The following is a 22,983-nucleotide window of genomic DNA, read 5'->3' as shown; positions in this document are numbered from 1 at the left end:
CCACACAACGTTGATTGGCTAACATTTAGCCACACCGTAAGTCATCTATGCGGTGTGTTCAAGCTCCCAAGCAGTCAAAGTGCTAACCGGGCGCGAGCAAATCGGGACTATGAGTTCGAAGTTCAGCCAACACAGTGTTATATCCAACTTTTTCCTAACAAATATCTCAGTGCGTACAAAATGAAAGCTGAACGATGTATCTTTTCTCACATAATTTTGGTTTCTGAGTGAAAAATAAATATGCTTTAGACCGAACGGCCTTCGTCGGCATCTGTGTCCCGAGGTGTACAAGGATCGGTAGAATTGCGATCGCTAATAATCATTGCCCCGACCCTGGTGCTTGAGAAAACCCAATTTGAGGGTTGCTGCGACGAGGTGAGACAGACAGAGGATTCCCCTTGTATTATTGCATTCCGGAGTCCAATGTGCATGATCGGTGAGCGCGGCGGGTTTCTGTCCAAGAAAGCAGCAAACCTGCGGCTAAATAATTGGGTTGGCGAGAATAAATTTACAGGAGTATGGTCATCTGGTCTTATGTATATCCGGTGGCGCGAGATGAAGGACTACCACAGCGTTCAAGGGGGCGGGGTAGTGAGAAATTGCGCAAATTCCCCTGAAGTCTGCGAGCTGGGGTGGCCTGCGAAGCTCAATTGCGGAGAAAATGGGCGTCGCTGCTTCGGTGTTCTCGAATCGTGCCAAGTAGTGTTCGTATCAGAGCGGAGAGGTGGTTCTTTGAATCCTTCCATATCAGTATCAGCCGTCGGTCCTCTCGGACTGCTCAAATCAAGAGTAAGTCAGCAACCATATCGTCCTCGTGCTACCGATGCACGCGGGCCGCGATGCACATTTCCACCGGCAATATCCTCCCGCCTGCCTCTATCGCCATGTTGTCATCCGTCTCGTATGGCATTTGCAAGCGAAATAAACTCAGAGGAGCTCCAACCACCCTCTTCATCGCATCAACAATCTCCGTCTCCCAAACCCGTCACTCCTCTATCGTAAGGCTTCGTTCACTACTGCGATAGTTGATGAAGTGGGCCTGGATCAAATCTATAGAAAAATGCTCAAGTGTGGTCATGGAGGTGACGACGTCCCAAAGAGGGTCCACTAGGTTTTCGAATCTGAAACTGACCCGAACAGAGGCAGCTTACGGGAATTATCAAAGTCATTGGCGGTGCATGTGCTCCTTCCGCAGATGTCGTAGATTACCTTCTGCACAGAGCGGTGGATGTGGAGGCAGCGGATTATTGCGAGGTGAGAAGGAAGGAGAAGACGAGCGAGTTCGATGAGGGTGTGATATCAGTATGATGAGGGAGTGAAGCAGAGGGCGTTTGTGGTATAGAGGACACTGATGGTTTCAGAATAACTGTAATCGACACGTAAGTTAAGAACTAAAGTGGGCATCAACTTTCAAGCTGTTCAGTGTTCATCAATAGATTCCGGACGCTAACGTAGTCGGCAAGCTAGTGGGCCATGCAAGCTAGTGGGCCACCCAATTATTGGTGCGATTTAGACCTTTTAGCACCCTAGCAATCTTAACAATCACAGAATATTCCAGGTTGTGACTTAGGATAATGATATCCGTGGTTATTTTAATATCATCTGTTAATTTTTTAGATCTCTTGATAGCCCTGTTTAGCCGCAGTAAAATGTTGCCTAGTTTTGGCCCCTAAAATCAAGTAATACCTACAATATAATAGGATTACGCTGCTATACTGCTCCAAACATTCTCTTAGCTATTAAAATGAGCTAGATAGTATATGCAATCTTAAAGCTATACTTTATATCTCGTAGTTGTTGAGATTGCTGGGGTGCTAAAAGGTCTAAATCGCACCAAAAATTGGGTGGCCCACTAGCTTGCATGGCCCACTAGCTTGCCGACTACGTTAATCCAGGATACAGGTTATTAATGAGCATGGCCATCGTTAGGCTGAATTACCCCTAGGTGCTATCGCTTGTGATTCCGGAGCGATGGCCTCGTTGGTCCGAAAGCCGTCGAGAATGTATCAAGGTGCACCATCGATGCGAACCAACAGTCGATCGAGAGTCACGGCAAGAAGCGTGTATTATTCTCAGTCGATATCAGAGAGAAAAGCAACATACACTCACAATTTTGCGGACACGCAAGCAGTAGTGGAGTTCGCGCCACAAACGACTCCCAATACCCACAATTAGAATCGCACTCGAAGCCGGTGACCCTAGGGCGGCAGCAATCTTGGCTGCCGAATCCGCCGTGGGACGAATGATTGAGATTAGTTAGCGCGTCGCCAACCACGAGACGGAAGATTAGTTGGCGCAGTTCGAGCGGCAGTTTCTGGACAAGGACAGAAGAAGTCTGGTCGGCTGTATGCTGCTGAATGACATCACGAGACTCGATCAGTGGCAGGTAGGGCAATTCTTCTCCCGTACCATGGCGTTCGGCGCGCTCGAGGAGCGGGAGAGTTAAGGCACGCGGTCGCAAAGTAAAGAGGGGTAAGCTTGATGGTACTGGAGGTTGAGGGCAGACCGTAGCCGTGATAGGTGGGTCGATCTAGAACTGGTACGGCTAGGAGGACGGATGTACGAGATAAGTTTCGTAAGTTTGTTGGATACAGACTCGCGATTCATGGTTTTCGACTGGCTGACTTCTCAAGGCAATGTAATGTTCCAGTCACTAAGCCTTCATGAAAGAGGAGACGATCACTACTTTGAAGATAGGTGATAGGGTTGCGCTGTCGTGGAGGATGCCCTAAGACGAAGACGAATTGCGATGGGCGAGTGTACAGTACAGTGCAACGATCGTTGCCAATGTACTGATAAAACATGCGAAAGCTTCTCGCTAGCTTGACATAGGAGATTCATCCGAGCGACGATAAGTACCTAGGTACGGCTTATCTTAGGATGCCGGAACGTCAAAACTACGGAGGGCCGATTCCATGTTTGACCGTCTCGTATGCCGTACCTAGGTAAAGGCTTCTCGCCAAGATTGACACGTCAAGACTCCTTTCGTTCAGCTGCAACCTGCAACCAACCCGCATCCAACCTGCGTCCTGCATCCTGTTCTTTTTCCGTCTGCCGGTGCTGCACCATGCGTTGTCAACTTCCCTCGGGAACTGTCCCACCTCCGCGTTCTTTCATTAATATCGATCAGGCGGCAACCCGTTTGCCTCATGACCGCTAATATCTCACTCTATGCGTTCCGTCAGCTTCATGGCGGAGTTACGCAGGACAACGACGACACCAAAAAAATACATTCGCTGTTGTAGTAGATGCGCGGTGTCTTCCATTGTCACATGGGCAATTCAAAATCATCTCTCCTTGATTTTCATCCAGTCTTTCGCAATATTTACTAAATCACCTACATGCACCCCAAGTATCCTCTATCCCACTCAGCTGAGCGGACGCTCTAATTTTGTCGCCGCATGAGCTGACCGCCCTCTCGAAGTACGCACCCACGCAGCCGCCGGACCCGGAATCTGCATGCAGTACTTCGAGTCCTGACCGGTTCGCCTTCCCTTATTGGCCCAAGGAGCAGCATCCCTCACTCCATGCACATGAGGGGCACGGTAGGCCTAAACCCTCCTGCACCGAGCACGTTCCAGCCAGGTCCTCCCAACAAGACTGTCGAACGTGCAGAACCTGGGCCAACCTATCCATGGATTTGGGTTGAAGGGCCCACTTGAACGTGGTTCCCACGAGTTGTATAAACTTCTACGCGCCAATGGCCTGCATCCGTAAGCGCGGGTTCTTCACTATCTGCAGTGGCGTTGGGTCCCGCCACTTCTAAGTTTCATCTCTTGTCTAGATACCTCTTAGTGAGATAATAAGCAAGATACCAGGGCTCTACGCCGCAGCTATCAGAATGTAGTTTCGCCTACGCCGCAGCCCAAAAGCAAGTCTGGCTTCCTCATGACAGAAACATGGGAGTCACAGGATTCACGGTGGATGATCTGGAACGTTTACCGAGCATGATAGAGCTTAAAACTTCATATTTCCATTTGTCACACCTTCCCTTTGCACTTGATTGGGCAGTATCTCGATCAATTGACACTAAACGATGCTTGGACATGCAATCCCGAGGCCAAACCCGTCAGATCTAATCCCAAAGCTCAACACCCACCGATCATAGCCGGCAGGACTCGAGGATGCGAACCATAGAGCGCTACAATCAGCCAGCTGAGATCCACTAGTGACTGATAGCTGAGATCCAGGGCGGAAACTCGGAAGCGAGGTAGTCGGACGCGCCCTCAACCTTGTTGAAAGGCTGAGTATAAGTCCCTAACGCGAGCCGCCACTTACGAGCGGAAGAGAGGATACCTTTCGTATTTCAACACGCTGAATTATTGGTCCCGTCCTACCCCAGCACTTCGGTCGCCCTAATTCTTCCTTACTCGGCTTGACCCCCCTCTCTACTGACTATACATCTATTTCCACCCTCCATAGATCCCTCTTTGCACGTAGTTCCTCTTCGTAGCCTTTCTCTGCTTTTTGTCCCCCCGCATCTTCGTCCTGAGAAACTCGTATAATCCCCAATTCGCTCTACCGTACCAACCTTCACATCTCCCAAAAGTATAGCTTACTTGTGGAGTCGACTACTTGCGGGAGCAGATCTTGGATTGAATTGGAATACTCTGTATTAGGCGTTTTATCAATATCTTACACTTGCCAGACGCGGCGCGAAACCAACATGGAAACTGTATCGCCCCAATTTCACGGACCGTCTCCGCCTGAAATCCGGAATTTGCCGGAAAGGCACCCTGAGAATGCGGCGTCGAATAATCAGACTATCATGATGGACAAAGCGAGAAAGGCAGCTTCGTTCAATACCTACGAGCTGACATGTTTGATACATGGCGGGTGAGTAAAAGAACCCTGCACGGCATCATCCAATTCAAAGTTCAAGCTGACTGACATCTATTTAGAGCTGATATTGTCAAGCAGCGGAGAGCTGCCTTCAACCGCGTCGAGAAGCTCACTGGTACCCTAGATCCTAGCAAGCTCCCTTGCTCATACGGAAATATGGATCGTGAGCAAGCTTATGACGAAGGTCTCGAGTGGGGGAAGGCAGCGTTCGAAGACGGAATTACCCATAAGCATACCATTTTCGACAACATTACACCCCGATATGTTCTCAGCAATGCCAGTCCCTTCGGGTTGACCACAGTGATGTTCATTCCAACGTTGAGGCTTCAGGCGACGGCCGAACAACGAGCGAAATGGCTACCTCTTGCAGAATCGGGGAAAATCAACGGCGCGTACTGCCAGACAGAATTAGGCCACGGAAGTTTCGTAAGAGGCATCGAAACCACCGCCACTTTGGATACCAACACCGACGAATTCGTTATTCATTCTCCGACGCTTTCATCTACCAAGTTCTGGCCTGGGGCTATTGGCTTTTCTTGCACTCATTCTATCGTCGTAGCCCGCCTGATCATCCGGAACAAAGATTACGGACCGCACCTTTTCATGGTGCAGTTCCGGTCACTCTCGGACGGATTGCCTCTGCGTGGGATCGACTTGGGAGATATCGGACTCAAGATGTCCTACAATGGCACATGCAACGGCTATGCTACATTCAAGAACGTTAGGATTCCGAGGTCTGACATGCTAATGGGGAATGCTTCGGTCAGTCCTGAAGGCGAGTACAAGAAGAGTCCGCATGCAAAGCTCTCGTACGCAACCCTTGTCTACGTTCGGACCGTCATCGTGCGTGCCGTCGCCTTCCAGCTCGCGCAGGCTCTTACCATCGCAACTCGTTATTCGATCGTTCGGGAGCAGGGCTTGGGGCCTAACGGTCTTGCTACTACCGAATCAGCTCTTATCGACTACAAGTCTCAATATTATCGCCTCCTCACACTAACTTCGAAGGCGTATGCAATACTCTTTGCGTCTCGCACATGCGATGCTGAATATGCAATCCTTCGCAAGCAACAAGACGCGGGAAATCATGGAGGGCTACCATACAACCACACTCTTGCTGCAGGGCTGAAAGCATGGGCTACCCAGGCAGCTTCCGACGGTGCCGAGGACGCTCGAAAGTGCTGTGGTGGGCAAGGCTACCTCATGACCAGCGGGCTACCGGAGATCGTTGCCAGCGTTACTGCCACAGCGACCTTCGAGGGCGAGAACTATGTGCTTTGGCAACAGGTCGGTCGGTATCTATTCAAGCTTATTGATACCCTCGCCGATAGGAAACCTATCGAGCCGAAGATGAATTACTTAGCAGATGGATGGGCCCATTTCTCATGGATGAGTCCTCTTGCGACGTGGAGACCATCAGATGGCTGCGTACATGTCATCCACGAACCGTGTTCCGCGCGCGGCGAACAGTTCCTCGATGCAAATGTTCAGCTATCTATCTACCGCCATCGCGCGCTTCGACTCATCTTCAGTGCGTATACCGCCCTCCGGAGTTCTTCATTGCCGCCAGCGGAGGCGTGGAACGAACACATGATGAACATCATCAACGTTGCGCGTGCTCATGTCGAGTTCGTCGTCCTGCAAGAATTCGTATCGCACACCTCGACCCTCCCAGCTTCACCGATGAAGACTGTACTCGTTAACCTGCGTTCCCTCTTCGCTTTGTCTACGATCACGAATCCAGCGTCCATAAACGCAATCAGCTTCATCGAAGATGGGTATCTGTCGCTATCACAGCTCTCCACAATCCGCGATTTAGTCAACAGCCTACTTGACAAACTGAAGCCGGAGATTGTAGCCCTGACAGATGCGTGGGACTTCACGGATGCCAGTCTGTGCAGTGCGATCGGAATGAAGGACGGAAATGCGTATGAGACGTTGATGAACTGGACCAGGCAGATTCCTATCAATGTGAATGCGAAGAAGGATGGTGGCGTGTATAAGTCTGGATGGGACGGATGGATTGATCCTGTGCTCCGGGCGAGGTTGTGAGGAGACGAGAGTAGGTCCTGGGCAGATTATATCTCTTCTTCGTCTTCGATCTCAGCACTGTCTATTTGCTTATGTTACATTCGCTTCGCGATTCTCGGATTCTCCACTTTGGCGCCTTGGGCGGTTTCTGTGCTTATTTCCCATCACATCGCTCGTTCTCTTCACCGGAGCAATATAGTAGGATGTTTGGGGACGTCAGTATGGTATACATTGGAGCTAGGACCAGAACGTACGTACATAGGTAGTATGACAGGCATGTCTTCGGCGAAAACGAGCGGCTCGGACCTCCACTTTGTCAAGGAATCCAGCACTCTAGCAGCGATCCTTCAAGCGATGAATGCATCCCGCATTCTCTTTCGTACGAATGAAGCCGACTTGCGACATTTGACGATGGAAAATCAATCTGCCATCAATGCGCAAAACAAACTCCAAACTTCTATTTCTAACGTTAGCTAAGTATTATCGCCATTCTTCACGCGCTGGCTGAACGATCGGGGTATTCTTGAGTAGAATTCAGGATAGACGATGTCTGCGTAATTAAAAGGCCTTGTCGATGGTTCTACTGTATTACCTTTCCAACTTTTCCTGAGTTTCGTCAAATTTTTGCGACATTCTCCATATCCTTCTCTTTTCCGCTTCTACAATGCCGAGGCAGTCCTTTTAAACATTTTCAAATCGACAATTCAAGATCATCACCGCATTGCCATTCCTGCGGGTCCTAACGAAAGCGGTCGCACACTGTCGTAGCCATGATCACTTTTTGTGTAGCAACCTCCTCGACACTTGACGTCCCAACTACATACGCCTCCAAACCCACCAGCTTGGACTCGTTCCTATTCAGCTATCCGTGAGGACGCCACCGAACTCGAATAGGAGGATTCAGACACGCAGAGTCAGCTTAGAGAGCTTTTCGAAGGACTCGCCAGCGCCAAGGTGTTCCATCTATTCAGCATCCGCAATTCGTCTAAGCGATCGTATACATGACTGACAGTTCCTCCTAGTCATAAAGACTGCCCAGAGCCTCTGCATCAGCAAGCAAGAATCGCCCAGCAGCCTCAATGTTTTGCTATCTATCCTATCATCAGAGCGAGAAATCCGCTCTCTGGACGCAATGGCCGCCTCCTACACGTCGCCTTCTACCTTCGTTCATTCATCCTCGTCAATCTCGCACTGTTTGCACCCACAATACTTCGGTGGACCCTTTCAATACCGACAGTCTTTACGGTCCTTGCATTCCTCCAAAAGCCAGCGTCTCCTCTTCTTCGATCATCACAACTTTGGATACCGTCACAACCAGCACGACGCTCCTTACACCCAATCCAACCCCTCCGCGTCTTTGCTCAGAAACACCTCCCCCTCACAGCCGCAGCAACCGCCCCTTGCCAAAAACCCCCCGCCCTTCCAACGACCCGCCCCTCTACCTCCCCTCTCACCATCCGATCCCAATACCATCTCCGCTGCCCGTCCCCGCTCCCAAACATGGACGACACCTTGCCCCCCTCCCCACATCCACATCCTCCATTACCGGCATCGTCGTCGGCTGCTTCAGCGCCGTCGTCATCGTCTCCGCCGCGTCACGGCTTCCCTACCAGCGCACGAATCCACATATCATAAACAGAGGCCTCATGGGCGGAGCGGCGTTCTCCGCGCCCTATTTAGAAGACGTGAGAGCCCATTGCAGTCCGCGTCCCCAGGGCCAAGACCGCCGTGTACTGCCTCAGACACCGGGGAGGGTTGGGCGCGACTCAGCGGCGGAGGAGGAGGAGGAAAGCGAGAGTTTCAAGCGCGCGGAAGAAATCTCGCTGGGGTTGGTTATTGAGGAGGGGAGTGTGCAGGCGAAGCACTCTACGTCATTTCCAGCGCCTCCCGTCAACTCCAGCACCAGCAACGACGCTGGATCTACCGCGAGAGCTAGGGGAAGGCTGGACACGAGCGCGTGTACGCCCACGCCGATGTCGGGGCAGAGACTGAGGGCACCACCGCCGAATATGCCGGCGAAGGGTGTTTTGAGGCCGCGAAGTGAGATAAGGCCGCTAAGAGCGGACCCGGAGGTGGGCGAGTTCGCGGTTGCGCCGCTGGCACTTGGGAAGCGGCAGGGTGACTATGGGGGCTTGGGGCTTGAGGGGAGTTATCCACCGGCTGGGATGGTTTGAACGGGATCCACCATCTGCCTGAAGTGCCCTCATAAGCGTCCAGAAATGTAGGGGCGGTGGAAAGGTCGGCGTTCTGGAGACAAGGCTGCCTTTTGATGGGCCGAAGACGTGCTAGCCGGGCTGCCCCTGACAGCGGCGTTGAGTAGACAAAACTGAAGGCTGAGTGGTGAGATGTATGTGAGCCTGGAGTTGTGGATTACCACTGTATTTGTGCCCGGGGAGGCGTAGGGAGGTGCAAAATCGTCATTCTGGAGTCTTGAGCCAGTCGGTTCTTTTTTCTCATGATTGGCAGATGGGGAAGGGGGCACGGTGACTTAGGGTTGATCTCCGAGTACGAGGGCTTTTGATGGGATAATGCAACTCGTGATAGTGATACCCAATCACGCAGCAATTTGTACCCCTGCGTTACACAGCCTCTTGAACTATAAAGAGGAGGATGGCTTTGACATGACCCGGGTCGGGAAGTCTGATACTGCAACCTTCAAGCGTTCCCTCCGATGTTTATATGACGGATTATAGTTACGAGTCTTGAGCTCGTAGATTGGTTAGTCATAGGTGTGAGGTGGCTCGAGTAGCTGGGCAGTCTTGCAAAAGGCACCATAAACCATCCCAATTCAGACTGTAGATCTGATGGATAGTCTTAGAGAATGATAAGAATGCCGTAATATGCTGTACATTTACTCAGTAGATATAGAACTATACAATACAGGCGCACCTGTCAAATACACTCATGATTTTCCAACCATATGCAACATTATATGCACACATACTCTTCAGATCCGACGCCCATACCCGAACGCCGTCCATATGCAAGACATCTTCTCTTCCCTATCTTCTCGAACATCTCATCTAGAACCCATCCCCCTTTTTCCAATCCCTCCCACAATCCTCAGCCCTCAATTTCGGATCTGTCCCCCTCTTCTTCGCCTTCTTCAACCTCTCATTCAACTGATCCTCAAAATCCTTAATCTGTGCCTCCAGATCCTTCACAATATGCTTCTCGGCATCCGTCAGCACGGGCGTTATCTTCTTCCCATCCTCATCCTCCTTCTCATCCACGATCTGCCCCAACGCCGCCTGCAGCTTATTTTTCTCATTCCTCAGATGCCAAAACTCATTCATCCCCTGCTCCCCACTCTTCCCCTTGTCGCCCCCAAAACACACCCCAAACCCATCGCAATAGCACAAATCCATGCGCGGACAGCTAATCGGCTTCCCGGTGAACAAATACTGCCACAAATACTCCCAAATGCGCCCGGAAATCGCATCGTCCAGCTCCGTATCCAACAACCACTGCCGCACCGCCGTATACCGCTCCAAGCTAATCTTGCGCGCCTGGTCGCCCGACAGCGCAAACTGCGCACAGCACGGCTGCGCCAGGATCTCGGGCACCTCCTCTCCCGGGAAGATCTCGCGGAAGGCCTTGGCCAGCTCGACCTCCTCGGGCTTGAAGACGTCGGTGCGCTCCGTCTCGGGCGCCAGCGGGTGCATCCACGTCGGGCAGCCTGGGTCCCAGTGGCAGCGCACGTTGACGTAGCCCATGCGCTGCACGTACGGCGCGCTGATCTTGTCGATGATCTCGGCGGCGTCGCTGCCCAGCAGGTCCGGGTTGTGCCAGGCGTAGCGGTGGGCGTGCAGGAAGACCATGACATCGGGCAGGGCGGTGTAGTGGTCGATGATGTAGGTCAGGTAGACCATGCCCTCGTGGCCCTTGTTTTTGGGAACCGTGTAGGGGGCGGTCGTGTTGTCGACGACGTAGATGGCGGCGGCGACTTCCGGGTGGAAAGCGGAGAGCCAGGTTGTGTCTTCTTTTTGGAGGGAGGCGAGGATGGCGGTTTTGGAGAGCTCATTGTCGGGCTTCTTCGCGGAGGGGGTCGAGGAGGGCGAGGCGGGGGAGGAGGAAGAGGAGGAAGAGGGGGCGGTCGAGGGAGAGGCTGGTGCCTGTTTGGAGGGTTGAGGGGATTCGGCGAGTGTTGAGGGCTGCGCGAGTGGTGATGATGCTGATGATGCTAGTGATGATGATGCTGCGTTCTCGGGCGGTGGTTTAGGTGGAGCGGTCCCTTGTTTGGGGACCTCTGGTTTGGAGTCGAGGTAACCGTACCCCGAGGGAATGGCGTTGAAGAACAATACAATAAGAATAACGGTGACGGCGGCGAAGACGAAGCGCCGTGAAGTCACGGCACCCCGGATCATGGAGTTCATAGTGGGTCGCGGTCGTCACTCTGGGAGGGGACCAGCGTGGTGTTCCGTGGGTGAGGAAAACAAAGCGGCAAAGGAAACACGGCGGCGATGGCACTTGAAAGGAGGACACGACACGGCTCAGCGCAGGGATCATCAACAACAGGAGGGACAAGGCTGAGGCGTCGGTACGCGTTGCTGTCAGCCTTTCTGATGGACCGCCCGGTGGAGTCTCCAAGCTTCCCTCTCACGGGTCTCCTGCTGCCGTCTACAAAGGCACCACCATGCCATGAACGCCAACATCTTCGTCGCCGACCACAGATCATGTCGCCACAGCTTGAAAACAGGCGCCGTGCTGTCGCTCGCCGTTGCCAGTTGCTGCGACACTGGCGTGCGCCACCAACCGCGCAGCGGTGCTCGGCCACGGTGGCGCAGGCGGTGGCCTCATCTCATCATGCTTCACAGCCGCCCCCGCTTGCGCTTCACCTCCATGCATCACCAAAGGATGGACGCGGGACCCTGATCACTGTCGGATGGTTCGGAAGACGTGGTGCGGACTTCGTCCCTTTGGGCATCACGCCTGTCGCAGATCGAAAGAGAAGACTCCAACTCCCCTCCACAGCACGCCAGATGCCAGAGTACCTGTGCGATGCTCCGAGGCGTTGCCTTTCTGCTCCTGACTTGCGGAGAAACAGCAGCGTCTTGAAGAGACTTCTGCCTGCCTCAAGTAGGTGCCACAGTGTGCAGAACCATAGCTGGGAAAAGACGGACCAAACAGCACCCAGACATGGACGTGTCGGAAGAACTCAACCCACGTGCATCTATTGTAACATGCCGGTGCTAGCGTCTGACAACAGGCCTCTCTGAGTTTGACTTGGCCTTGGGGGCCGTTTTGACTCGACTGCACTGGACGAGTTTCTGCTGGAACCGCCACACCAACGTGCTCGGCTCAACAACGACGAGCAGCCGCAAAGCGAGGAACCGGCTCTGATGCTTCTCCAACAGCTATTCTCGGCAATCCACATGCCGTTGGACTACTTCCATCGCCTCAGATTTCCGATCGTGAGCTTACCGCATCCAGATCGGCTGCACAGATAGGCTTCCCCTTATTTCAGCCTCCACCAATGCCGGCCATCGCTGGGGCTGGTTTAGACTCGATCTGGGAACGCGGCTGCAGCTCTCCAACCAAGCCGGTACCAGCTACAAGGATGGGAATCCTCCGAAAACCTCGCCTCCTCATGCCACACAGCCCGACGATCATCTTCCGATTGCACCACGACATCTTCTGTGCAACTCCCCAATGCTGTTCAGCCGCTCAGCCTCGCCTCGGGAACTCTTCTCCCGCCTCGACATGACGAAAAGATATGCTCAAAGAGTGCAAATCCGATGCCCAGAAGAGTCTGTCGCCTTCGATATAAGGCCCCCCGCCCTAACCTCACGGCTGTAAGCCGGCGGCCTGGAGCCACCAATTGCATTCTTCCGCTATGCTAAGCATTAAGCCGATCCCGTCGTGGCGCCTCAGCGTTGAGGCGCCCAAATCGCAGCCTGTGCAGCTTCCGCGGCTCCTGGGGGGCCGACCAGCAAGTCCTCCACCCGCAAGAGAGCATCCTTCAAACGTTGCCGCGCTCCCCTGCAGGCCCAGTTCAAGGCCCAGCCAACTGCCAGGTGCGTGGGATTGCTTAAGAAATAGCACGGCCCGTCTCCAAGGTTGCTGCTTTTCGTTCCTCCCGCACACACCCGCCGACGAGTTGCTGATCTCCATCAGTGGTTCGCACATTTCTCAACACCATGGCCATCATATCCATACGGCGGCTTGCTCTGCTTGCCGTTCCACTCTTCTTCCAGCTTGGGAGTGCTACCCAGCAGTGCTACAATCCTGACGGCTCCGAGTCGTCTGATCTACCGTGCAGCTCCGACGACAGCTACCAGACCTTCTGTTGTTCGCCAGGCTCTCAATGTATCTTGGATCCAGGTCCATTATGCCAGACCTCGAACGGCTACGAGCGTGGGACCTGCACAGTACAAGATTGGTCTTCGGGAGCATGTCCCAAGTTTTGTTTAGGTAAGTCTCAGCATCCAATTCATCAAACGTCACTACCAGCCTTATCGCCAACCCCATCACTTCTCCTACGATCGCATCCCATTCCAAACTACTCCGTACCAACCTAACACCCTTCTAGCCGACTCCACCGACCAAACTGTCGACCGCTGCACTGCCAAAGTCTCCAATGGCAACTTCTGCTGCGGCTACGACGCCGACGACAACGCCTGCTCCTGCGACACAAACAACAATACCTTCCCCCTCTACGCTTACACCTCCATTAAAGTCGCCCAGAGTGCCGCTGCCTCCACATCCCTCTCTAGCGCCTCTTCTGCGGCCTCATCAGCGTCTTCCGTGGCGACCACCAACAGCGCCTCAGCTGCTATCGCTTCCGCATCAGGCTCCGCGGCGTCAGCCACAGCCTCCGGCACCAGCTCGCCCACCCCCTCGTCCACCTCATCCGACAGCGGCATGTCGACGGGCGCGAAGATCGGCGTCGGCGTCGCAGTGCCCCTCGGCGTCATCGCCATCGGCCTGCTGGGCTTTCTCGCGTGGCGCCAGCGCCGCAAGAGCAACGCCGCGGCCAAAGCCGTGTACCCGGCCGAGCTGCCGCCGCAGGGCCACCAAGGCTATTACGACCCACCGCCGAACGAGGTCAAGTACGCGCACGAAGGCAGCGTGGGGTATGGTGGTGGCGGCATTCCGGGCAGCCCGCACCAGCCGCCCAGCGAGATGTATGCGCCGCCGCCCGGGCAGCAGCAGGCGTACGAGATGGAGGGGAGTGGGAGGCTGGGGCAAGGGCAGAAGAGGGCGGGGGAGTTGGATGGGACTCAGGTTAATAGGGGGCAGTGATTTAGTGGAGAAGAGGGTGAGGCCTGAAGGTGGGGATGTGAGGATGATCTAGGTTGACAGTTGTGATAGCTCTGTGATATTCGATGGGTTTTGGGATTTGGGATTTGGCAGGGGAGGAATGAATGGGCCGTCTACGCTCTACGGTTTTATGGGTTTCGAGCGTTTGAGAGCGCGTGGCGTTGGGTCGTTTTGCTACGCCTTATACTCCTATACTATAGTTTCTTTTTCACATAGCGAAAGCTGAGCTTATACGAACGCGTCGTTAATGTCCATTCCACATCCATTTCCGTACGTCAAAGAGTCTACGTCTCGATTCGAGTCTTCTTAGTCACATTCGATTTGTCTGCGCCCGGGTTCGCCGGGGCGATATTGCTCGAGAGTTCACCCCACTACCCACGACCACAGACCGTCGTCGCCGCTCCGGAAGCTGCACACCACTAGCCCCGGCAGCCAAGGATGCGTGTTGGGGTTTCGCGCCGCCTGCATGAGGGTGGAACGGCGATCAAACAGCTCCCCCATCCCATCGTCTTTCTCATCCAAACCTGCCACCCCCACCATCGCGTTCTTCAGTCCTGTAGCGGTAGCAGATGACGTCGCGGTAGCGCGCGCGTCGGGGCGTGGAGCTTGCATAGTGCAACACGACGTCTTTCGAGACTCACTGCGGACATTCCCTGCTATTCTTGTTGAGCGCGAGATCGCACCCAGCAGCTTCAGAGCAAACATAGGACCATCACGGCCTGTTCTCGTGAGGCCGCTTCGAACATCTGGCGATTGGAGGTGCGAGTGGAAACTGGAGTGGGTTTGGAGCTGGGAGATATTGGGGTTTTGGGGGGAGACACGTCGCGGGAGTTGCTGGAGGCTTGGAGGTGTTTTGGTTGGCAAGGGTAACGGAATTGAACTGTATGGGACTCGAGTTGAAGGACGTCATGGGCCTGTGATGACGCCGCGAGGACACGCGTTGTGGACGCCTCGCGGTGGCCGCTTCGTTGTATGAATGTAACGATTCGAACCGCTTGGGATCGCGGTTTTGGGATGATGCGAGGGTAGAGGGGGCTGGATGGACGGGCTGGCTGAGCAGTTTCGTGGGGTGGGAATTGGAGCAAGAGTGACGGATCGAATCGTCTGCGACTTGATTCAAGACACTAGGCGTGGGAAGGTAGACGTCGTTGGGTATGTACATGTTGTGGATACTTTGTGGTGTCAATGTTACAAATTGTAACGAATAGACCGGTGTGAAACTCAGATATACCCCGAATAATTGTGATTTCAGGTACTTCTACACACACGTTGTGCTAGCAAGGTTAACATTTGTAACGAATCGAACCGTGGGAAAATTCTGCCTGCTAAAAATTTCGTGGTTTTAGGTGCTTCACTTGCCTGCACAGGGTGGTGCTAATATCAACGAAAGTAACGAATCGAACCGCGGAATGCTTTTATTGAGAGACTGTGCGTTCTAAGGAAACATCATGGGGCTCCGGGTGTGGATGCAACGTCGGAGTGATGTCAGCAAGAGTAAAGCGTTGAATCGTAGGAGACTGTAGTCAAGAGACGATACGTGGCTAAGAAAACACCATAGGGCAGTGGGGTGGTAATGTTAACAAAAGTAACGAATCGAACCGTGTAAGGCCTGATTTTGGATTTGGCCGCATACGACGCTGCTATGTCAGTGTCTGGGATTCAGAGAATGGATGAAGAGAGTGTGAGGATCGAGGCTGTGGTCTTCGACATGATGGTTTTTCTCCTGGAAGAAGTGTGTTCATTCTCCAACGGGTGGCTACTGTTTTTCTAGGTACAACCAATGTCATCATAGAGGCGCGATCTTGTGCCGTGAACTAAGCCCAAGGTCGAGTTGATGGCGATCGTGCAAAGAGGTGAGAGCTTTAAGGCGGAGATGGGGCATAGTGATTGTGCTAGCCGGAAGGAGTAATATGGTGCGCCAGCGGACTATTTTTCCTAGAATGGGATTGCGGAAAGGTCATTACGTGAACGGTGTGTTGGCAATCACGCAGAGCCGTACGAGGAGCTGAAGTATTGATCAGAATAGGCGGAGTCGAAGAGATGGGAGAAAACGAGATCTCGGAAACAAATCAGATAGGTGAGACACACAAGACACTGTAAGAAAGGATTGACGTACATGATTAAGGTGCTTCTAGGCATTGGGGTACTGTACCCTTGTAGGTCTAGCATCCATATACGCCATGACACTGGTTCAGGATGTACAGTACCAATATAAACCATGCATCATTTAGATGGACTGCGACATGTTGTACCGTGGTTGAGGGATCGTCAATTTCCAGCCACAACGGCCGCTATTCGGCGCTAAGGGGCAAGACGGACTAGCTACATCAGGAGCATTTGGCGCTCTGGGATTCAGGACTTGAAAGCGCTTACCGAGAAATGCGAAGGGAGACGATGACTCGAATTAAAGTCTGAGACAGTGTCTCATCACTGTACCTTCAAGGCCAGCTTGGACCAATCGTTTGACACTTTGTGGTGGCGGGTCGGAGTTTGGGATGGCGGGTCGGTTTGAGTTACGGACGCAAGGGCGGAAGATGTGGTGGGGCGATAGGATTGATGTTGATCGCAGAAGGTAGTCCTGCGGGAGTGCACCAGGGCGATGAAGCATTTCTTTGCCATCAACCAGAGGCACAACGTCCGGCGGACTCTGGTGTTGAGAGTTTGGTGAGGCTGTTTGCAGAGTTTTTCGGGAGTCAGCACGTAGATTAGATATGCGTGATTCACACCATCTCAATTATGAGATGAGCTGGATTCAGAGTATAGTAAATGGTTAAATCCCATGGGTTGACTTGCGGTGGAGCACTTTGCACAGTAGGGTTGCTTCCAAGGTACATATATATTGAGCTATTTTTAGGACAGATGTACACCGACGATCTGAGGGTTCAAGGCTCGGTGTGAATTGGGCTGGAAGCAGCGCAGTAAGGCTGTAGGCTGACACGCGTCGAAATACGAAAGTAGGTGCGCGAACAGGCGAAGTCGGTGAGAAAATCTACCTTGGCGCGGAGGCCCGCTAAATCGACCAGGAGAGGAAAGGCGTCCAGCCGGGCTCACATCCCGCCGCTGTGGGGTCGGGATTCGGGAAGTTTAAGTGTGAATTCCTGGGGAGACAAGATTAACGGACGCGAGATGATCTATGGGTTGGAATAAGACTCCCAAGAATAAGATTGTTCTTCGGAGAGCCAAGAAAAACGATGATGCGATGAATGCGACGCAGGAGACAAGGAATGATGCGATGAATGCGACGCAGCAGACAAGGAATGGTCCGACGCTGGCGACTACGTGTGGACGAGACGCGCAGAGGAGGGTGATGACAACTCTTCGATGCGGCGTGATGAAGCATCTGACAGTCCATATCGAGGACTAGGACTTCCTATTGAGGAGCACCCCACGCAGCTTCGGGTGAATGGCGATTATCTGGTAGACTGCGTCATGACAAGCGTGGTGTCTGTATCCTCAGGTCGCGAGAAAGCGCGAATAGGTGGAGCTTGCGATGGCAAGGGAAGGTTTACAGAGCTTCTAGCGTCAATACGGCTCTAATCGAGCGCACCCTGAAAATAGAGATGTACGTTGGCTGCCCCGATGGCCGTTTGAGATGTCAAGACGAAGAGAATTGTGGGGTACGGACGAAAAGAAGGGCTGGGATTGGCCGGCTCGTTTACGGCCTTAAGGTTGTGCCGACCTCAGCCCTGCAGTGCTCACCGCGTGTCCTCGTCATCCAGTTCCGCCCCGCCCTTGAGCCTCGCGCTGCGCTCCAATCACGATGCCTGCCGTCTGCCCTCCGAGGCTCCATCCCAACGCCGCCTATGCTCTTTCGGTAGAAGTTGCGACGGCCCGGCCAGCTGGTCTCTCCGTCAGCCAGGCGCATCAGCCAACACCACGCCTACCGAGTCTACCGAGCCTCCAAACTGCGAAACCGCACTTGGCCACGCCTTGCGGCCTTGCACTGCCCGTCTTTCGCGCGTAACTCGAGTCCGCCCGCGTTTGGCCCAAAACACCATCGATATAAGTATTGTGTCGCTCGCCTCCATGTCAGCCATCCTCGCCCAGCTCCACATTCTTCCAATCGTCGCTCGCCAGCCATTCCCATCTCAGCCATTCCCATCTCGGCCTTGAGTCTTATAGCCGTCTCCGCGTCTGTTCTTGGTCTTCATCCATCCATCCATCCATCCACCCCGAGTCTTCCACTCTACCTCAACCCCAATCCTCTTCACCCCACAACCTCCGCAATGCCTGCCCCCAGCGCCCCAGATTGGTGCACCAAGGTCGGCCCCGAGTGCCCCGTCGAGGGAACCATCTACGGCTATTACCCCAGCCTCGGCGGCAATGCCTTTTTTGCTGCCTTCTTCGGCCTCGCCCTCCTCGTTCAGCTCTTCCAAGGTATCAAATGGAAGACATGGACCTTCATGATCGGCCTCGGCTTTGGCACCTTTGCTGAATGCGTCGGCTACATCGGCCGCATCATCATGAACAACAACCCCTACTCCCAAGCCGGCTTCAACATGCAAATCGTCTGCCTTATCATCGCCCCTGCCTTCATCACCGCCGGCATTTACCTCACCCTCAAGCATCTCGTCCTCTCCTTTGGCGAAGAGCACTCCTGGATCAAGGGCGTCTGGTACACCCGCATCTTCATCGCCTGCGACATCCTCTCCCTCGTTCTCCAGGGCGCTGGCGGCGGAACTGCGGCCACCGCCAACCCGGGCTCCAGCATGCTCAACACCGGCTCCAACCTCATGCTCGCCGGTATCGTCTTCCAGGTTGTCGTGCTGGTGGTCTACGGCACCTGCCTCACCGAATACCTCCTCCGCGTCTACCGCAATCGAGCCTCGCTCGCTCCGTCTGCTATTGAGCTCGCCCACAAGCAGCCCTTCCGTCTGTTCATGGGCGCCGTCTTCGTCGCCTACATCATGATCCTCACCCGATGCATCTACCGTATCCCCGAGATGAGCGGTGGATGGCGCAACCCCATCATGCAGAACCAGGCCGAGTTCATCGTTCTTGACGGTGTCATGATTGTCATTGCAACACTCGCTCTCACCATCTTCCACCCTGGATACTGCTTCCCGGCCCTCGCATCAACCTTTGGTAAGAAGAACAATAAGCTGAACGAGGAGAAGCGCAGCGGTGAAAGCTCTGATGGTGTCATGGTATAAGTAACTCCCCCAATTGGGAGAACAGTTTCCTGGTTTTGGTGATGGGAGAAAACATAGAATGGGATACAGCGGTCATGATACCATCTCCTTTGTCTGAGCATTTCCTACGCCGCTGATTTGGCGTTTTGGGTCTTCTATATCTTGGATATTTCACAGTGAGCGCAATAGGCTTAGATCTCGCGTCAATTTCTACGACTTTATAATATAGAATGTATATACCTATCTTATACTTATATACCTTTCTTACACCTATATCCCTGTCCTACACTGTGATGACTCTTCGTCTTCACAATTCTCTGCTGCCTTCTTTTCTTCTCCCCGAACAATTTCCAATGATTTTTATTTTCCACATTCACACGCTTTTACCATCTAATGAGCAGATTCGAAAAAACCTGGAGTAGTCAAGGACGCTCCTTTTATTCGGCCCCTAGAGTACTAACTCCCGCTCCTAGCTGACACCGCCTGGCGGCAACCTAGCGAATCCGAGAGATCCTTCATGATACGAGCTTATATCTTCTTTCGCAGATAACCGAAGTCATATCAAAGTACTCTAGGCTACACCAACGGGGTACGCAATGACAATGCTTAGATGGGCAGTGCCTCAATCATAGGCTTAATCTAAAGCTCTTGCTTGGCAACGAAGTTCTACAGAGCCTCTACCCGTCGCATCATTCCCTGTTATCGCTTACAACAAAGCTTGGCATCTAGCGTAATGCTTATGTACCCCTATTGTCCCCTTTTATGCATAGAAATATGCAGAGACTCTCGGCTAGGGAGTCTCTTCTGATGCCGTCCACTTAGCATCATTTTATGGTCTACACTCGTAACCTCCACTTTTCTTCACCGCCAATCACGTTAGCTGACTATTCGTAGTTGACTCATGTATCGACTCCCATCGACCTAGAGTGGTCCAGCACAAAATAAGCATATCGATTTCACTATCACAAGACAACCTAAATCCTAAATGCAACCAGGCCACCCACCAACAAAGAATCCAAAGTGCGCCATAAAACACGTATCTATAATAACCCATCTACTGTCATAATATCGTACTGTACACACTCGAACCAACCCACCCACTCGATAGATACTAAGTCCCCTCGCCCCCTTCTACCTCCCCACCCCCTGCCCCCTCCACTCCCCGCGCTGAAAACTATCCCGACTCGCACTGCCCCCACTCTGGCTCCCATGGCTACTCTCATCTACCACCTCCACCGCCGTCGTGCGCAGTATCCCCTTCCCCTTCCCCACCGCCTTCCCGCCCGCGATATCCCCCGGCTCGTCTGGCAGAATCGCCCACTCGCTGTCGTTGTCCTTGGCGCCGAAGTTGTGCACCACGCTCGTCGGCTTGGTGATCTCGTAGCTCTTGAGGTGGAAGTTGTTGGCGCGGGTCACGCGCGTGCCGGACGACAGGTTGGGCACGATGCGGCGCAGGAAGGTGTCGAAGGTCTTGCGTAGGGGCGGCAGGCACGAGACGATCAGGCCCATGCCGACTTCGGCCGACGACCAGATGGTCAGGTCGACGGATTCGTAGGTTGTGTCTTTGGCGGATTGGAGGGAGTTGAGCTTGAAGAGCTTGGCGATGGAGCAGGCGGTGCCGCTGGGTAGAGAAAGGGGTTAGTGGGTGGGTCGAGATAAACGCGGCGTTCTTCGGTTGTCTGTTTATCGAACGTGGCCAAAGATGAAGAGAGAGAAGAGAGGATGGGGCACAATGGAGAAGGAAGGGAGACTTACAGGAGTCCCAGCAAAAAGACGGCTCGTAGGCCCCACTGTGTGCTTTTCGCCAGCTGCACGGACGCGAGATACACAAGCGGCGAAGCGGAGTAGATGATGTCTGTGACGATGTTCGAAGCAGACTGCGTGTACCCGCTAGCCGCGTTGACCTGCTTTGGCCAGCAGGATCCCGGCTGTTTCCTGTTCCAGCGCAGCGAAAGGGGGCGACAGTTGCCAAACAGCACGATGCTGGGAAGAATGAAGTTGCAAGTCACGACTAAGAAAAGAGAAAGCCAGATGATCCAGCGGTACGTCGGGGAGAAGTTCAGTGTGATGAGATAGGAGGAAATGCTCATTTTCAGGAATGCCATGCCGAAGACGTTGGTGACTTGGGCGATGTAGATGGATTTGAAGCACTGAACGAGCGTTGGGAGAATGGAAGGGTCCGTAATGTGGCGACCTTGGCCTTGGTAGGCGGATTTGATGGAGAAGGCATTGGCGACAATGTTGAGGATCTTGGGAGACTCGTCAGTGACTATGAAGGAGTGGATGATGGGGAATTCAGTTCAACATACCACGGACAGGATGATGAGATAGTCGCTCAAAGTGAGTTTCCCCTTTGCTCTGAAGCTAACAATCAACCGCCAGACAACAAAGAGGGTGCCCAAGATGGTGATAGGGATCAAAGCGCCTACGATGGCAGGCCCTCGGTCGTTGAATGTAATCTTTTCTGGAGCCATATTGAGCCAAAGACCAGCTGGCAGGAGGAATGAAAAATGTTGAAAGATAAATCAAGAAGTTGTTAACCTACGGCCCACTAGAAGCCGTGACCCGTACTTAATCTATACTCCCTCCACTTTCTCAACGGGCACGGGAAGCAGTGGCCAGCCAAGGTACCATTTCGTACGGTTGCAGCACAGCTTCCCGCATTGCGGCAGCGACGGCGCCACATTTCATATCTGGAGCATACTAAAAACATGCTAGCAAGGATATCGAAAAGCCTCTCGAAGCGGAAGCTGCCGAGCTCGGGAAACAACCGTCCTTAGGGGTCCTATCCGTCCGGATACACTCCATCGTGCCTTACAGCAGAGTCCCTTTGCAAACCATTTTATGTACTGTAGCTACTACACTGACACGTTTTACGATCGACAGGTTCGCCATACCATGCAGATCGATCTTTGTGTTGATCTCTATGTTGATCTCTCTGCTGATCTCTGCGATCCTGAAGCTCTGACGCTCCACAGCTTGAGTGGACCAACTTGCAACGCAGGGGCGTAATCGGTAACGCGCAACGAGGCACGAGGCACAGCGTGTCTGTCGGTTCCTGGCAAAGCAGTCTTCCGGTTGCTCTCGAGATCCTGGACGCAGGAGAACAAGAAACTTATGGTGATCTTTTCTTCTTGTAGCGCGAGTGCCGTGTGTGAAGGGATCACCCAGGATGACAACACCCCACATACCTCTGTTCACGGCTGCTTGGCCCGACACTAAGAGCTCACGAAACCCTTCCTCCGTATCCGACTATGCAAAGCTGCCTCACTCGCGACGGAACCTGGGGTTCGTCTTCCGCTGCTGGGGTTCCTGGGTCTAGGGCGTTCCTGCAGATGCGGTCGGGAAGGGCGGCAGTCCATATTCCCCTGGACCCAGCGAATAGGAGACGTTCGGAGAAAAGCAACTAGGGTTATTCTATTACAGGGTTACGCGGACCGGCTACCGCACGAGGCAATGGTCTGCCGAGAACCGTTGTGGGTGGTTTTGTACCCACCGAGATCAGACAATCAAGCATTTAGGCGATGAAGCTCTGGACTGTTGTTCGGTTTCAACTCTTGAGAACGTACGATAATATTTGCATCCGAAGTAAGAAGATAAGCACGATTGTCCGAGTCAGCTCGGCCTCTCAAGAGCTGTCGGAATTCAGGGTACTGACGGTGAAGCTGCTTTAAGCATACTAGCCTCGCTAAACTCTCGAAGTCGAACGCCACCCGTA

At 53.3% G+C, this 22,983-nt stretch overlaps 6 protein-coding genes across 6 annotated transcripts; 4 read left to right on the top strand and 2 right to left on the bottom strand.

Annotated features, from left to right (window-relative positions):
* Positions 1-4,768: 4,768 nt before the first annotated feature.
* BDZ99DRAFT_491999 (acyl-CoA oxidase) lies at positions 4,769-6,891 on the top strand (the record flags this gene model as incomplete). Its single annotated transcript, XM_033723138.1, has 2 exons — positions 4,769-4,836; positions 4,902-6,891. 2 exons carry the CDS (start codon positions 4,769-4,771, stop codon positions 6,889-6,891), a joined length of 2,058 nt encoding a protein of 685 aa, XP_033569660.1.
* A 1,058-nt stretch (positions 6,892-7,949) lies between these two features.
* BDZ99DRAFT_482571 (uncharacterized protein) lies at positions 7,950-9,044 on the top strand (the record flags this gene model as incomplete). The annotated part of the gene is made up of 1 exon (XM_033722497.1): positions 7,950-9,044. One exon carries the CDS (start codon positions 7,950-7,952, stop codon positions 9,042-9,044), a length of 1,095 nt encoding a protein of 364 aa, XP_033569659.1.
* Positions 9,045-9,701: 657 nt separating this feature from the next.
* On the bottom strand, positions 9,702-11,333 carry BDZ99DRAFT_468678 (uncharacterized protein). Its single transcript, XM_033721315.1, has one exon. It carries the CDS (start codon positions 11,244-11,246, stop codon positions 9,894-9,896), a length of 1,353 nt encoding a protein of 450 aa, XP_033569658.1. The 5' UTR covers positions 11,247-11,333; the 3' UTR covers positions 9,702-9,893.
* A 1,633-nt stretch (positions 11,334-12,966) lies between these two features.
* On the top strand, positions 12,967-14,408 carry BDZ99DRAFT_576593 (uncharacterized protein). Its single transcript, XM_033728595.1, has 2 exons — positions 12,967-13,284; positions 13,403-14,408. Exons 1-2 carry the CDS (start codon positions 13,011-13,013, stop codon positions 14,113-14,115), a joined length of 987 nt encoding a protein of 328 aa, XP_033569657.1. The 5' UTR covers positions 12,967-13,010; the 3' UTR covers positions 14,116-14,408.
* A 3,710-nt stretch (positions 14,409-18,118) lies between these two features.
* Positions 18,119-19,538, top strand: BDZ99DRAFT_468675 (sphingoid long-chain base transporter RSB1). Its single transcript, XM_033721314.1, has one exon. The coding sequence runs from the start codon at positions 18,360-18,362 to the stop codon at positions 19,284-19,286; it is 927 nt and encodes a 308-aa protein (XP_033569656.1). The 5' UTR covers positions 18,119-18,359; the 3' UTR covers positions 19,287-19,538.
* An 858-nt stretch (positions 19,539-20,396) lies between these two features.
* Positions 20,397-21,739, bottom strand: BDZ99DRAFT_550561 (uncharacterized protein; the record flags this gene model as incomplete). The annotated part of the gene is made up of 3 exons (XM_033726986.1): positions 20,397-20,886; positions 21,021-21,514; positions 21,575-21,739. 3 exons carry the CDS (start codon positions 21,737-21,739, stop codon positions 20,397-20,399), a joined length of 1,149 nt encoding a protein of 382 aa, XP_033569655.1.
* Positions 21,740-22,983: the final 1,244 nt, after the last annotated feature.

Source organism: Mytilinidion resinicola, assembly GCF_010093595.1.
Source record: "Mytilinidion resinicola strain CBS 304.34 unplaced genomic scaffold BDZ99scaffold_30, whole genome shotgun sequence".
Taxonomy (NCBI): domain Eukaryota; kingdom Fungi; phylum Ascomycota; class Dothideomycetes; order Mytilinidiales; family Mytilinidiaceae; genus Mytilinidion; species Mytilinidion resinicola.
Note: the sequence above shows the minus strand (reverse complement) of the source record. Positions and strands in the feature narration are given on the sequence as shown.

What these genes read in the sequence shown, in the direction of transcription:
- BDZ99DRAFT_576593 (XM_033728595.1), top strand. Translation starts at nt 13,011, where the DNA reads ATGGCCATCATATCCATACGGCGGCTTGCTCTGCTTGCCGTTCCACTC. An exon ending in ATGTCCCAAGTTTTGTTTAG is followed by an intron (nt 13,285 to 13,402) that starts GTAAGTCTCAGC and finishes ACACCCTTCTAG; the next exon opens with CCGACTCCACCGACCAAACT.
- BDZ99DRAFT_468678 (XM_033721315.1), bottom strand. Translation starts at nt 11,246, where the DNA reads ATGAACTCCATGATCCGGGGTGCCGTGACTTCACGGCGCTTCGTCTTC.
- BDZ99DRAFT_468675 (XM_033721314.1), top strand. Translation starts at nt 18,360, where the DNA reads ATGCCTGCCCCCAGCGCCCCAGATTGGTGCACCAAGGTCGGCCCCGAG.